Source organism: Hipposideros armiger, unplaced genomic scaffold, assembly GCF_001890085.2.
Source record: "Hipposideros armiger isolate ML-2016 unplaced genomic scaffold, ASM189008v1 scaffold_258, whole genome shotgun sequence".
NCBI classification, from domain to species: Eukaryota; Metazoa; Chordata; class Mammalia; order Chiroptera; family Hipposideridae; genus Hipposideros; species Hipposideros armiger.
Genome location: NW_017731608.1, coordinates 1,085,821 through 1,102,259, shown reverse-complemented (window position 1 = coordinate 1,102,259; position 16,439 = coordinate 1,085,821). Strand labels below are relative to the sequence as shown.

The following is a 16,439-nucleotide window of genomic DNA, read 5'->3' as shown; positions in this document are numbered from 1 at the left end:
AAAAAAAAAAAAAAGAATACACACTGAAGTATCAGGGGGCATGCAGCATCAGATTGACAACTTACTCTCAAGTGATACAGGATTTCAAAAAGTTCCGTTACTATACTTCCAACTTTTCTATAATGTTTGAACTTTATTTTTATTGGGGAAAAGTCACTCTGGCCACTCTGTAGAGACCAGATTGTAGGCAAGGCAAGAGTGGATTCTGAGAGATCTGTCAAAAAGCTGTGGTTGAAATTCATGTCAGAAATGTCATGTGCACTAGGATGATCATGGTGGAGAGACAGAAGAGGGGTTTCAGGGTAGCTTTCAGAGGTCAGGTCCACAGCAGGTGGTGATAGATTGGATATAAAACGTAAGGGAAGAGAGAAATCAAGAGCAACTCTTTGATTTTTGGCTTGAGCTGCTGGGTGGTGCTTTGTACTGAGATTGAGAAGGCTGGGGGAAGAGCAGTCTTGAGAAGTTGGAAATCAAGAGCTATATCTTTGCTTTGTTAAGTTTGAGCAGCCCACTAGACATCCTCATGAAGACAGACGGTTAGAAGTAGAATGGCAGAATTGTGAATCTTAGATTTTTGGTGTTGTTTGACAGTCTCCTATTAACAGTTTTGATATTGGGGGAAAAAAATGGAGGGGATTCTGGAAAATAGAGACTTGAATGTATAGCATCCCTTGTTGCCTGCCTATATCAACTTCAATCCAAACCCATCTGCCTTTTCTGAGTAGAGGAGCTGCTAGGGCAGGTAGGTAGTATCTGAAGAATGTAAGCAAGCCTCAAGTTCTGTCTTGAGACTTTTTCCCCTGTGGGCCTAAGGAGAATCTAAGGTTCTCTAGTGCAGAGCCCAGGGAACAGAATCAAATACCAGAAATCCTGGAGAGAGATCTCTCTTTGTCTGTGGAAATCAGTAGATCTCTTAAAGGAAGGGCAACAGTGTTCTATGTGAATGTTAATAGGAGGATCTGGTGTTCTCCCTAGCCCCAAGGAACTCCAGGGAACTGGATAAAAAGGCCAAATTCACTATCTGAGACTGGCATGTCTCTGGTATTTATACCTTCAGAGAACAAAGAGCAGAAATGCCTGCTTTTGGTGCTTTGCCATATGATTGACAGCTTGCCGGGTGGTATATCACAAACCTACGAGGACAGAAACTGCTATATTTCCCATTCTCAGATTGCCATAGTTGAGGGTTGTCGAAGGTGAACCCACAAGTGAATTCTGGACAGAAAAAGAATAATAACTTGGGCCAGCCGAGTCACTCAGTTGGTTAAGAGCTCACTCAAGAGTGCCAGCTCTGAGCAACAGGGTTGCCGGTTCAATTCCCAGCCCAAGCTGAGCTGCCACTGAGCTGCCAACAGGTGGCAGGATGGCTCAGCTAAAAAAAAAACACAAACAAACAAACAAAAAAAAACTAACTAACACACCTTAAGGGACCCAGTAGCTGGGAGGAAAAATAAAATAACCAGAACAGGAATGTCACGGTAAAATGAAACTGTGGAAGGAGACAGGATGACCATGAGAGGGGGGAAGTGAGGTGTAGAAAGAGTACTGAAGGTAAATTTATACACAAAGATTCTTCTGAGCAAAAAACCATGGCTGTGGAATTTTAAAACTGAGTAGATGGACTGAAGGAGAGGATGATCACTACAGAAACCAAATTAGTGGTCTGAATCAAAAGGGTGACAAGACAATTCAGTGGGGAAAGGACATTCTTCAACACATGATGCTGGGGAAAATGTTTATCCACATGCAGAAGAATGAAACTGGACCCTTAACATACAAAAATGAATGCAAAATGGATCAAAGACATAAATGTAAGCACTAAAACTATAAAACTCTTAGAAGAAAACATAGGGGAAATCTTCATCATATTGAATTTGACAGTGATTTGGATGTGACACCAAAAGCACAGGCAACAACAACAAAATAATTAAATTGAACCTCATCAAATTTAAAGTTTGGTGCATCAAAGGACATTATTACAAGAGTGAAAAGCCAATCTATATAATGAGAGAAAATAAATGCAAATCATATATCTGATACCAGATTAATATTCAGAATACATAAAGAACTCCTACAATCCAATGACAAGAAAAACAAACCCAGTTCAAAAATGGACAAAGGACTTGCATAGACATTTCTCCAAAGAAGATATACCAGTGGCTAATAAGCACATGAAAAGATAGTCACCATCATTAGTTGTTAGGGAAATGCAGATCAAAACCACAATGAGATGCCACTTCACACCCATTAGGATTTTTTTTTTAATGGAAAATAACAAGTGTTGGCAAGGATGTGGATAAACTGGAACCTGTGTGCATTGCTGGTGGGAACATAATGTGGTGCAACCACTGTGGAAAACAGTTCAGCAGTTCCTCAAAAAATTAAACATAGAATTACAGTAAAAGCCCCAAACCACTCCTAGAAAGCAGAGACTCAGATACTTGTATGCCAATGTTCATAGCAGCATTATTCACAATAACCAAAAGGTGGAAACAACCCAAATCTCCATCAGTAGAGAAATGGATAGACAAAATGTGGTATATGCATACAATGGAATATTACCCAGCCCTGAAGAGGAATGAAATTCTGATACATGCTACAACATGGATGAAACTTGAAAACATTCTAAGTAAAATAAATTAGGCACAAAGGGACAAATATTGTATGATTCAACTTATATGAGGTACCTAGGATAGTCAAATACATAGAGACAGAAAATAGAATAGAGGTTACCAGGGGTTGGGGGAGAGGAGAATAGGAAGTTATTTAACGGGTACAGAGTTTGTTTGGAATGATGAAAAAGTTCTGGAAATAGATAGTGATGATGGTTATGCAACATTGTGAATATTTAATACCATTGGATTGTACGCTTAAAAATGGTTAAAATGTTGTAACAGCTATATACGATGTCAGAGGGGTAAGTAAATTTGGGGCAGGGGGTTATCACTTTGTGAGGGATGTAAATGTCTAATGATTATGTTGTTTTGTACACCTGAAACTAATATGTAAAAAATTATTTTTAATGGTTAAAATTGTAAATTTTATGTTATATATATTTTACCATAATAAAAAAATTAAAAGAGAAAACCCTCAGAAACAATAAACGTTAAGTACCTAGGAATAAATCAAGCAGTGTATATGTAGACCTTTACAAAGACAATTATAAAGCTTTATTGAATGACATTAGAGAATTTCCAAATGACTGGAAGTATACTATGTTCACAAGGTTCAGGATTATAAAGATGCCAATTCTCCTCAAATTAATCTGTAAATTCAATGCCTTTCCAATCAAAATCATAAGTTTTTTTCCTGCAGTTGAGAAGCTGATTCTAAAATTTATATGGGATATCAAAGGGCCTAAGAATAGCAAAGAGAGTTTTGTTTTAAGACAATTTTTTAAAGTAACAACCACAAATGCAAATTAAATTAACAATAAGATAACATTTTTAAGCCATCAGAGGGACAAAAAGTAAAAAGAGTAGTAACACATACAGCTGATAGAGATGCTGGAAAAACAGCATTGTCATACATGAAATGTAGAAATGTGGATATGTGCTAGTACATTTTAAAAGAAAGCAATATAGTAATATCTATTATACCATAATTAAAAATGCTTTATCCTTCAGACTAAAAAGTTATACTCTTGGGACTCTTTCTTTTAGAAATAAAAACAAATACATTTGGACATATACACAAAGATGTTTATTGTAACATTATTTATAGTGGACAAAATAACCAAACTGGAAACACATTGAAAATTTAGAAGAGAACGATTGAGTAAATTTTGGTATATGCATATTTGGACTATTATGAGCCTTTAAAAATAAAACTACAGGCATACCTCAGAGCTGTTGTGGGTTCAGTTCCAGACCAGTGCAAGAAAGCAAGTATCACAAGAAGGCAAATCGTAATCTTTTTTACTAGTAGAGGGTCTTGCCTTCAATTTGTAAAACATGCAGCATCTGTGAAGTGCTATAAAACAAGATGTGCCCATATTCCTTTGACTTCAAGGATTTTCATATTTTCTGTTGAGTTAGAAAAGCTAGATGCAGAGTATATATGTATACTATAATCCTTTTATAGAATAAGCAGCGCCTGACACCATGTATGTGTGCATATATGATTGTATATGATTCTGTGAACATGAAAGAATATATACCAGGTTGTTAAATGTTAATTACCTTGGGAAAAGATATTTTTTTTATGGTGTTTATATTGAAACAGCATTGTTAAACAGCCCCAGTTATATAAAATCGTATGTGCTTACGTATGGGACATACGTGTATAAAGAGATAAATGAAAGTAGCACCATTGGCCTCAACACCAGGGAGCACCATTTGCAATGTGGTCTGATAAATGGTGGCCCCTGGAGCTGTGCAGTGTGGCAGCCCTACGTGAAAGGATGGTCACTGAAGACTGACATGATTGTCTCAGGGTGTTATTTATGTACTCATAAAGATCTTTTTGCAGTAGTGAACAGGAAACACATTTTCCCCATAGTAACATTTTACCATTAGTAACAACCAGTGTACCAAAACAGAAAGAACACTGAATCAAGATGTGGGAAACTTGAGTTTTGAGTTTGAACTAAATAATCTGATCTTTCTGAGCCTCATTTTTCTCATCTGGTAAATGAGATCTTACTCTCAGCCCTGTCCACCTCTCAGAGCTGTTGGAATGATCAAATGAGATAATGGGTATAAAAACACTCTTTAATAGACATTTAAACATGGGGGTTATTATTCCCTGAACTAGACAGTGAGACTTAGAATAGGAGCTGCAACTAATTCGCCTAACAGTATCTTGCTCAGTAAGTATTCATTGAATAATTGAATCCTTTAGGACTAGTTATTTATATTGTAAAGTGACTGAGTTTTTTTCAAGGTTAAGATATTGGAAATGCTTTGCTAATAAATAATACAGGGACATCCTTGTAGTGTCGTCCTGCTACTTAGAAGTATGAAGCTTGTAAAACACATCTTGGATTTTTGTTACCAGATCGATGAGGTCCTGAGACAGGAAGACAAAGCTGAAGCTATGTCTGGCCATATTGATCAGTTTCTGATAGCCACGTTCATGCAGCTAAGACTCATCTACAACACACACATGGCAGATGAGAAATTGGAGAAGGATGAGATCATCAAGTTGTATAGCTGTATCATTGGCAACATGATTTCGGTAAGGGTGTCTCTGCAGATTACAAGCTTCTCTTGAGTGTCTCATCCCGCCCTGGCTCTGAAGCTTGAGTCAGTGTAAATGTCCCAGGGAATCCTATGTAGAAATTTACATGCTTGCTACTAACTACTTCCATTAGATGTTGGACAACACCCCAGCTTACAGTTATTGTTAGGATACAAAGTCAAATGCGTACATACTACCTAGAATTCTGCATCCTGCCAGTTTCTTCATTAGGCATGGTGGGCCCTGGCTGGCTTTTCACATATAATTGCTTACATTAAAAACACTCCTGGGCCAGCCGAGTGGCGCATTGGTTAAGAGCTGGCTTGGGACGCCAGAGGGCCCTGGTTCAGATCCCATATATGAGGGCCAGTGACACTACCCTCTACAGCTAAGATGCTGAACAACAGCTCAACCTGGAGCTGGGCTGCCATGAGTCGCCGGCAACGGCGTAGGCTGCAGCCCCTACTGCAGTGGGTTGCCATGGGCTACTGTGTGTAGCCTGCAGCCAGCAGCCGCAGTGAGCGGCTATCCAGAAGCCGGTGACTGATCTGCCTCGCCTGGGAAGAGCGCAATGATGGTGTCAACTTGGGCCAGTGAAGCAACGTCCTCCACAACTAGACTGAAGAACAAAAGGACAGCAACTTGTCTGTTTCCCTTCCCCCAATTCCCCAGCGCTGTTCCCATCTCCCAATTCCCCAATTAAAAAAACTTTAAGAAAAAAAACAAACACACTCCTATCATAGGAAGGAAGAACACCAATTAATTATGACTATTATTGGAGTTTGGGGCGAATGTGGTGATTTTTATTTTTTCCTAATACTCTGAATTATTAAAAATACAATATAATTGTTTACTAGAGTCTTCCTTGCTCTGCATATTGAGTTTCATGCCTCTCTAACACAATTATGATTGGACAGCTGTTCCAGATAGAGAGCCTCGCCCGGGAGGCCTCCACTGGAGTCCTGAAAGACCTAATGCATGGCCTCATCACCTTAATGCTGGATTCTCGAATCGAAGATCTGGAGGAAGGACAACAGGTGATCCGCTCTGTGAACCTCTTGGTGGTGAAGGTTCTGGAGAAGTCAGACCAGACCAACATCCTGAGGTATATCTGTACTCTCAGCACTACAGCCTAGAACAGCCTCTCTTTTGTCTACCCATGGAAACCAGAAGGCACTAGATCAGTTGTAACTTTAGGTTTGCCTATTAAGTTGATTTATTACTATTTTTTCCAAGAACCAAAGGTATTCCGACCTCGATAGCAGCTAAAACTAGTATCAACTCAGTAAACCAGCTAGTATGAGTTTTCTAGAATAGGACTGTCAAGTTTGTCAGTTACCCCCTCCCTCATGTACGTTTCTTTTTTACTCAGCTACCAGTGACAATGAAAAGTAGTGACAGGCTTTACCATTCACCAAGCAGCAATTTACGAAGCTTAAATTGTTTATATTTATTTTCTTAGTAACTGAATGTCAGGTAACCTCAAAGACAGTTCTTGATCCATGAACTCTCAATTTATTAAATGGATAGAGAATATTTACACTTGGCCTTTCAGTTACTGATTTTATTTGGAATGCAGATTTGAAACTTAATGCCATTGTGTTGGATTTGTTTTTTTCTAGTGCCCTACTTGTTTTGCTCCAAGACAGCCTGCTAGCAACAGCCAGTTCTCCAAAATTCTCAGAGCTTGTTATGAAGGTGAAGTGGAAATAATTTGATCTTTTTTCTTTCAAAGATGCAAAACTTTATTAAAGTGTGGGGAGAGAAGAAGTAGAACTAAGACAAACTCAGTCAACCAAGATACGTCTGAAAAATATATTATAGTTGGTCTCTATTTTCCCTTCCTCCAATTTATACCCCTAGCTCAGGCCTAAATAATTCCTGGCCTGGAACAGTGAAAAGGAAGAGCTATTTTGTAACTATCTCACCAATTCTCCTGGAATCAAAAAAAGCTTCATTTCTTTTTGGGGAAAAAGATACAGATAGCCCTAGGATATTTTGGCTTTGATGGAAGAACTCCAAATGAACATTTATATAACATTATAACACTGTTGTTACACTGTAACAGTGAAAATATTTTGTCTCCTGGGGTTAGATTTGTGCAAGCAGATGAACTACTCTATTCTCAGATACCAAGCAAACCCAAGACAGAATTTGCATGTTTTCTTATTAAGGCCCCTTTCTCTAGGGAGTGGGAAGCAGGCATGGAGATGATTAGATGGATGACTTGCCACACTTTAGCCAGTAACATGGTTGAAGTGAGTAAAATTGTTCATTTTTAGCAGCTGCACTTAAAAGATATGCTGTGCCACATTCATATCCCTAACCATCTTTTAGAAATGATCCCAGAGCTTAAGGAAGATGAATGGTGACAGAAATTATCCTCATTCTTCAGTCACTCCCTCTAGCTTTTGTTTCTTTTTTCAATAGTGTCTCTGGAGAATGGTTCGACTATTGCCTGATACCATCAACAGCATTAATCTGGACAGAATTCTTCTGGATATACACATTTTCATGAAGGTCTTCCCCAAAGAGAAACTGAAGCAATGCAAAAGTGAATTTCCCATAAGGACCCTAAAGACGTTGCTGCACACTTTATGCAAATTAAAAGGGCCCAAGGTGAGTGAGAACAGCTACTCGTTCCTGAGGGAGTTTGAGAGATCATGGAAATGGCGTTGCTGCCATTTGAATGTGCATGTGTTTCCCTCAGATCCTAGACCACCTAACAATGATTGATAATAAGAACGAGTCTGAGCTGGAGGCCCACCTCTGCCGGATGATGAAGCACAGTATGGACCAGACCGGGAGCAAGTCTGATAAGGAAACAGAAAAGGGAGCATCTCGAATCGTGAGTGTCCTGACTTGAAAGATTGAGGGCAGTGAGGTTGTGTGGGCGTGATCTTGTCAAAGGCCTCTGGAGTCTGTGCTCTGAGGTCTAAGGTAAAGGCTCAGGGATTGATCTGGTCACTCCCCTGCTGTTACGCTGTAACCATTTCCACCTTGAAAGTTTCAAATATAAACTGTTTATAGCCATGTGCTTCCTGGTTCCTACTAAAGGTTTGTGTGTCTATGCCTAAGGCATTGGTCATCAGATAAATCTACTGTGAGCTGTTTAATCAGGGAGAAATGGGCCAGGTCATTCCCATCAAATTTAGTTGAAAACCTAAGACGAGCGATTCAGTGGGTCGGCTCCAAGCCCTGTAGTGTCAGTGCTTGTTTTCTGCTAGAACATACCAGGAAGGTCTGGACTTTGAGATATTTTCAGTTCTTATCCAACCATTGGTTCCTAATTAATGACTCAAGTCCAACCAACCAGTCCTTCCTTGTGTCTTTCAACTTTTCAGGATGAAAAATCATCAAAGGCCAAAGTGAATGATTTCTTAGCTGAGATTTTTAAGAAGATTGGCTCTAAAGAGAATACTAAAGAGGTGAGAGGGAAAGGGTTGAGCCAAATGGGGATCTGCTTTATGGAAAAGGGTCACTAACTAACATCCATCCCCACCTCTTCCTTCCTCTTGTTAACCAGGGCCTAGCAGAGTTATATGAATATAAGAAGAAATATTCAGATGCTGACATTGAACCATTTCTAAAGAACTCCTCACAGTTCTTCCAGAGCTATGTTGAGAGAGGCCTTCGGGTGATCGAGATGGAGCGGGAGGGCAAAGGCCGTATTCCCACTTCCACAGGTATGTTTTCCTCCAGTAGCTGCAAGAATAAGCTCAAAAGAGCTCCCAGCTTAGGAACCGGAGGTTTTGATTGGTTTACATTTATAACTGTGCGCCTCAATACTTAATGGTCACCAGTGATGTTCACATTGCTATGGACAGTGGTCAACTCTGAGTCACCTGCTTGACCCATCATCAGTGTGGGACAATGGCAGTGTGCCCTGCCCTTGAAGCAGCTTCTCCCTGAGCTTCCGGCTCTGTGTGCTCTCTTGGTTTCATCCCACCTCACTGGCTGTTCCTCCCGGGCCCCTCTGATGGATTCTTCCTGTCTCTGAACTCTTAATGTTGCAGTCCCCCAGGGGTTCAGTCCACGATTAGCTCCTCTTTCTTACTCTCTCTCCCTTAACTAACCCATCTACTCTCATCACTTTAAATACCGTTTCTATACCAGCAAGGCCCAGTTTGGGGGAGGTCCAGCTCAGGCCTCCTTCCTGATCTTGACTTACATACCCTGCATGACATCTCCACTTGGGTTTCTAGTAGATGTTTTGAACTCAGCATGTCAGAGACTAAGCTCCTGCTGTCCCCCCAAAACCTGCTCCATTTGCATTTTCTCCTTGGCAGGTGATGGTAACTTCATCCTTCCAGTTTACTCAGACCCGAAGGTGTTGCGACTTTTGTTCCTCTCTGTCAGGAAATCCTTTTGGCTCTCCCTCCAAACTTTATGCGAATCCACCCACTCTTCTCATCACTTTGTTACTGCCCTGATCTTCACATCATGTCTCACCTGGATGGTAGCAGCACTCTCCTCCTCGCTGACCTCCCCGCTTCCACTCGCCTCCCTGTATTCATTTCCACACATACATAGAACCAAAACACTTCTCAAACATTTTCCCAAGACCCTCCGTTTCAGCAAGAGCAAAAAGCCTTACAGAGGTCTATGAGGTACTACATTATATGGCCCCCTGATACTTCTTACCTACTACTCCCCCTGACATTCCTTCCACTCCGTCAGCCCCTTGCTGTTCTGGAATGCGCCAGGCATTCACCCACTTAGGGCCTTTGCACGGGCTATTTCTTCTGCGTAGATTGCTCTTTCCCAAGACAGCCCTGTGGCTGCTCCCTTTCGTCCTCAGGTCTTTGTTCAAATACCACTATCTCAGTGAGACTTCAGTGACAACCTGCAACCTACCCCTCACCCCAACATAGCATTTAAACCACATCTAACATATCATCTAACATAGTATTTATTAGGTTAATTGTGTGGTGTCTTTCTGTCTCTGCTAGAATTTAAAATCCATAAGGGTAAAGATTTCTGTCTGTTTTGTTGCCTGGCACATTGTAAACACTCAATAGGTATTTGTTGAATGATATGAATGAATGCTGTCCTGATGTTAAACTGAAATGTTACTGTTCCCGCAGTGAAAAAGCCAGTATCTGAGAATCACTGCTCACAGGATCTAGAGGCAAAAGGAAGACTTAGGGGGTGTCAGTTACAGAAAATAGCTGTCAGCAGCCTTAAACCACAAAGGGACCCAACTGCAGAAGTGCCCTCTCGCCTCCCCTTTGCCCTGCGTCTAGTGCTTCCGAGTCCAGGGAAGTGTCCCTCCTCCTGCGTTCTCGAATTTGTTTGCCTCCAAACCATGTTCCTCTGCCATCTTCAGATTCCAGTCATGTTCTCGCTCACCATGTATCTTGCTGGGCTGAAGCTTCAGTTAAGTCCTTTCTTTTAGTTTTGAACCCCTTTAGAGTCTTTTTGTTGAAGCATAGTGGGCAGAATGTCTAATAGCATACCACATAGGGACACACCCTGATTTGGTTGATCAGGTTGGGTCTCCTCATTTCCAAAGTCCTTTCTGGTGATGGTCAACATTTGACTGATACATTTGGCCTAGACAGCACATTTGCAACACAGGCATGTACCCCAGTGATTATTGAATGCTTTCAGGCCTTCGAGTGTTCAAGCACCCATCACTGCTGACTTCTACATTCTTCTTCATTCATTTTTCACTCTGAGTGTTCCCCTCTTCTGTACATCAAAGGATTCCTTTCCCTAGAGTAACCTCCTTCACTTTTCTCTTTACCACGAGGGAGTGTATCTTCCCAGTATGTGATCTCTTTGCCTTAGGTAATGCATTTCATTGATAACAGATTGGGTGTTTTAAATGCCTACATGTTGTGATTGTTTCTTCTCGGAAATGTAGGCACTGTGATGGGTGTTTTTGGTTTTCCCCTCTCCTCCCAGAATACTTATCTTCGTGCTGGGGCTTACAGATGCTCCAGTTCCTAGCCCTCCCTTGGGTGTGTGTGGGACCACCTCCATTTCCCCTTCTCCCTCGTGAATATACCATAGTCTTGCATGCCTTGCTGTCCTCCCCAGTTTGAGTCAGACCTTTCCCCTGTGTCTCACCTGTTCCAAACCTGGTCTGATTCTTCCAAACGTTTCCAGTCCTTACGTTCTTTGGTTGGGCACGGACCGTATAGTCAGGGGCAGCTCCGGCTGTTCGGCTTGCCCGGGTCAGCTACGGGGTTACAGGTATATAGCCCCTGCATAGCCCAGCTACATCTGCTTTTCTGTAGCTTGTATATTTCATAGCACCCTTTATTGCCAACTCCAGGTGGATTCTTGTGGATTTTTTAGTCTTCAAGTACAGTTGGCGATCTTTAAGCCCCCAATCTTCCTTTTGGTGGCAGATTAACAAGGGCCAACTAGAAGTGGGGTTTGTGTATATCTGAATATTCTTTCCACATTTCTAGGCATCTCCCCTCAGATGGAGGTCACATGTGTGCCCGCTCCCACAAGCACAGTGTCCTCCACAGGTAACACAAATGGAGAAGAGGTGGGACCGTCCGTCTACCTGGAAAGGCTAAAAATCCTTCGACAGCGATGTGGTCTGGACAATACAAAGGTACCGCTTCTTTCCCTCTGGGTGGGTCGGGGGCAGTGACAAGCAGGTCAGGGACAGGCTGGCCCCGAAGTGGCCCAGTCTTGGTGTATGTGGTTCCAGAGCCACCTCTGGACCTGCTTAGACAATGTCGCTTCTTCTCTCCACAGCAAGATGACCGGCCTCCGCTGACCTCTTTGCTGTCCAAACCAGCAGTTCCTACCATTGCCTCTTCCACAGACATGCTGCACAGCAAACTCTCTCAGCTCCGGGAGTCACGGGAGCAGCACCAGCACTCAGAGCTGGATCCTAACCAGACTCACTCTTCAGGAAGCATGAGCACATCCTCGTCCACAGCTAACATTGATGACTTGAAAAAGAGACTGGAGAGAATAAAGAGCAGCCGCAAATAAAGCCGCCCATTCCCAGCCCCTGCAGCTTTAGTTTACTAAACTAGAGTCCTCATAGTTAAAGCGGCCTCGGCGGGCCTAGGGTACACGAACTGGCTGTATGTATCATACATGGATCTGGGAGGAGTCGTGTGGCACAAGCATTTGTACATATCTGCTTCTCCGCCAGCATCTGCCTCTAGAAGACTGTCTGTGTATTAGTTTAGTGTACAGACTTGTAAACAGCTGCCCTCAGCTCAGACTAGTTTCCATATCCTTTTTTCTTTTTAATTGCTCATTTGTAAAGTTGTCCTAATCTTTCCTAGCTTTTAACTACTAGAAACTCTTTAATAGTTTTCCTTTGAGTTTGTGAGCTCTTCTCCCTGTAGCCCTGAAGGGTCACTGTATTCTGGATGAATGCATGGCATGAGACAACTAATTTAAGAGTCTTTTATAAATAAAGTTTGCATTAACTGTGCCCTTCTCCCAAGATGCTCCATACCTGGGAGTGTGGGCAGCTCTTTGCCACCTGTTCTGTGGACCAGCTGAGTACTCAGCCAGTTAGAGAAAGGTTAAAAGTGACCTAAGGAACGCTGCCACTTCTTGGGTCACAGACGTGGCTCTCTTACTCCTGTGGAACAGGAGGAACCCACCTTTCCTGCTTTCCACATGCAGCTCTGAGGGGAGCAAAGGAATCTCACTCTTCCCTGTGTTGAGGTTTTGGTCATGGCTTCCCTCCCGTCATCACTATGGTCCCAAGAACTCTTAGGCTTCCTGCCACTTTGCTGCCCAAGTGCACGTGAGATTGTGCCCAGGGGTTGCAACTAGATTTGGGCTCATTAGACTAAAGGTGTGTGGGAGAGCTTACGAGCATCCTGCCTGGTTATTAGAGTCTCTTTGAGTCTAGACCAGGGGTCGGCAAACTGCGGCTCACGAGCCACACGCGGCTCTTTGGGTACATTCCATCTCAAAAGTATGCCGACCCCTGGAAGAGCCAATCCTGTCCCTCACAACAATTTAAAAATTATTCGAGAGCCATGAATATATTTTTACGTAATCACCATTATGTGAATGATATCCTTGAAATTTTTTATAAATGAAACTATGATAGTTTTATTTTCATTTTCAATTTTACTTCAGAGCCACATGTATGTACCCAAAGAGCCATATGTGGCTCACGAGCCGCAGTTTGCTGACCCCTGCCGCTCTTCTGTCTCAGTTTGCCAACCCCTGGTCTAGACTAACACTTGCTTCCTACTCAGTCTGAGAGAGGACCAGATTGTGAACTGAGGAGTCACCTCTGGAATAAATTTCACAGGGCCTCGCTCCAGTCAGAAAAACTCTTCAGGGCCAGCCGAGTGGCACTTTGGTTGAGTTGGCTTGGGTGCGCTCGCTCTGAGCAGCAGGGCCCCGGTTCGGATCCCACATGGGCCAGTGACGCTGCGCCCTCTACAGCTAAGATGGTGAATGACAGCTCAACCTAGAGCTGTGCTGCCGTGAGTCACCGGTGGCAGCGGGGCTGCAATGGGCTGCCGTGAGCTCCGTGAGTGGCTGGCAGCCAGCAGCTGGCATGAGCTGCCGTCCAGTGGCCAGTGAGTGACTGCCTCACCCGGGAAGAGCACAATGATAATACCAACATGGGCCAGTGAAGCGACGTCCTCCACAACTAGACTGAAGAACAGAAGGACAGCAATTTGTCTGTTCCCCTCCCCCAATTCCCCAATTAAAAAAAATCTTTAAGAGCCAGCGGAGTGGCTCAGCTCGTTAAGAGCTCGCTTGGGAGCACCAGCTCTGAGCAGCAGGACCGCAGTTCAGATCCCACATTGAGGGCCAGTGACGCTACGCCCTCTACAGCTAAGATGATGAACAACAGCTCAACCTGGAGCTGGGCTACTGTGAGTCGCCGGCGACGGCATAGGCTGCAGTGGGCTGCCATGAGCTATGTTGAGTGGCTGGCAGCCAGCATGAGCAGCCGGCAGTGGGCCAGAGCTGCCATGAACCACCGTGAGCCACTGGCCAATGACCGGAGACCGATTGCCTCACCCAGGAAGAGCGCAATGATCATACCAACATGGGCCAGTGAAGCAACGTCCTCCACAACTAGACTGAAAAACAAAACAGCAATTTGTCTACCTGTCTGTTCCCCTTCCCCAATTCTCCAACGCTGTTCCCCTCCCCCAATTCCCCAATAAAACCTTAAAAAAAAAATCTTAAAAAAAAAAGGAAAACTTCAGTACTAAGAGGTTCTATTGGGTTGTCAGAAAAGTCATGATGCATGTTTGCAACAGATGGCACTAGTTCATTTTTGGAAGTACTAGAGTCATTTGCATCTATGTTATTGCTATGTCATTTGACAGCTGACAGTTCTAGCTTCATTCTAAAAAAAAATAGAGCGTTTTGGTTGAGTTTTGGAGATTTTAGAAGTTGAAGATGAAAGATCAAACTGCATTTTTGCCATATTTTACTGTTTTACTTCCATAAAGGGAAGAATGCGGTATCAAGCTTGTGAAAAGTTGCATAAAATTTATGGTGACAATGCTCTACAAGAACGTCAGTGCCAGTGATGGTTCACAAAATTCCGTGCTGGTGCTTTTGATCTCAGCAACACTTCTCAGTCAGGGAGGCCCACCAAGGTTGACGCCAACATAAAGCCATTGATCAAGTCAGACCCACGTTACATGATACAAGAGATTGCAGAAACATTGAATATCCATCATTCAAGTGTTCACGACCACCTGAAGAAGCTGAGATACGTAAGCAAGCTCGATATTTGGGTTCCGCATGAACTCACAGAAGTTCATTTGACAACGCATATAAACATCTGCAATATGCTCATTAAACATGAGCAAAATGATCCTTTTTTGAAGCAACTGATAACTGGTGATGAGAAGTGGATTGTTTACAACAATGTGGTGTGCAAATGGTCTTGGTCCCGATGGTGATGATTTGCCTCAAATGACATCAAAAGCAGACATTCATCAGAGGAAGGTTATGCTCTCAGTGTGGTGGGATTTTAAAAGTGTCATGTTTTTTGAGCTCCTACCAAGGAACCAAACAATCAATTCGAAAGTGTACTGTCAGCAATTGGACAGTTTGAATGAATCCATCATCCAGAAATGTCCAGAGCTTGTTCATTATAAAGGAGTTGTGTTCCATCATGACAACGCAAGACCACACACAAGTTTGATCACCCGTCAAAAATTATTGGAGCTTGGATGGGATGTGTTACCACACCCACCATACTCGCCTGACCTTGTGCCGTCAGACTTCCACTTGTTTTGCTCTCTTGAAAACTTCTTGTGTGATAAATAACGTTCAATTCAGATGAGGCTGTAAACCAGCACCTTGTTCAGTTTTTTGCAAATAAAGACAGATCTTCCTATGAATGAGGAATTATGAAGCTCACTGAAAGATGGCAAAAGGTTATTGAACAAAACGGGCAATATATCATTGATTGATCTTTGTTCTTTATATAAATAAATGACCTTTGAAAAACAGAGACAAAATACGTCATGACTTTTCCGACAACCCAATACGTTCAGATGGCAGACTTTTGGGGGCAGTCATGAAGTTCAAAGGAACTCGTCTAGACTACCTCTTACTCAGCTGGTGTTCAAGGAATGAGAGGTTGATGGCAAAGGAGTCCTCTAATGCTTCCAGTCATGATTTTCAGGCGGCCCCTGCACTGCCTGAAGCTCAACTTGCCTCCCCCGTATAATAGAGCATCTGCTGAAGGGGAGATGGAGTTCATCGCTAGAGTAGAGCTATTTAGAAAAGAACGGCTGTGCTTGGGTCTGGATTAGCACAGCTAATTTGAAAATGAAAGTGCCCAGAGCTTACAAGGCTAACAGCTATGTTGGAGGGAAGCAGTCTTGTGAGAATGTGTGCCCTTGTTTAAAAAGATTTGGGATGTTATGATTCTTAATCCCTTCTCCCTGCTCTGGTTATAAAGCTCTGGGCTGCCAAGATCCTGCAAGCTCACTGAAGTCCCAGTTTTTACCCTGCTTGCTTGCTGGTCAACCAGAACCGAAGAATGAGGGCAAAGAACTCAGATTCTCTGTTCCCTGAAGTACTGAAAAAAAGGGGAGGGGAAAAAAACAGGGAGGGAAGGGAAGTCAAGGTACCTACTTACGTCCCTTCCCACCTTAAACCCTGAAGTTTAAAGATCTTAGCTGAAGATCCTAGACCAAGAATGATAACCACATGGCATCCATGCTCCACTCCCCTCTCTTGTACCCACGGCAGACATTCAGGCTCCACTCTTCCCCTCCAAACTCAGGGATGACCCTTCTTCACACAGTCCTCCAGATAATGACCAA

General features: G+C 42.8%; 1 protein-coding gene across 2 annotated transcripts in view; it reads left to right on the top strand.

Annotated features, from left to right (window-relative positions):
• The window catches only part of CKAP5 (cytoskeleton associated protein 5), a 70,271-nt gene extending 57,673 nt beyond the window's left edge, over positions 1-12,598 (top strand). Inside the window, exons 34-42 of one of the 2 annotated variants that reach the window (XM_019656477.1) lie at positions 4,999-5,178; positions 6,099-6,286; positions 6,804-6,879; positions 7,612-7,800; positions 7,892-8,029; positions 8,526-8,609; positions 8,708-8,867; positions 11,667-11,755; positions 11,902-12,598. In XM_019656477.1, coding sequence (XP_019512022.1) covers positions 4,999-5,178; positions 6,099-6,286; positions 6,804-6,879; positions 7,612-7,800; positions 7,892-8,029; positions 8,526-8,609; positions 8,708-8,867; positions 11,667-11,755; positions 11,902-12,144 — 1,347 coding nt within the window. In that variant the 3' untranslated portion in view covers positions 12,145-12,598. Of the gene's footprint in view, positions 1-4,998; positions 5,179-6,098; positions 6,287-6,803; positions 6,880-7,611; positions 7,801-7,891; positions 8,030-8,525; positions 8,610-8,707; positions 8,868-11,603; positions 11,756-11,901 lie in introns of both variants that reach the window. The other variant, XM_019656475.1, reaches the window with a different exon arrangement.
• Positions 12,599-16,439: the final 3,841 nt, after the last annotated feature.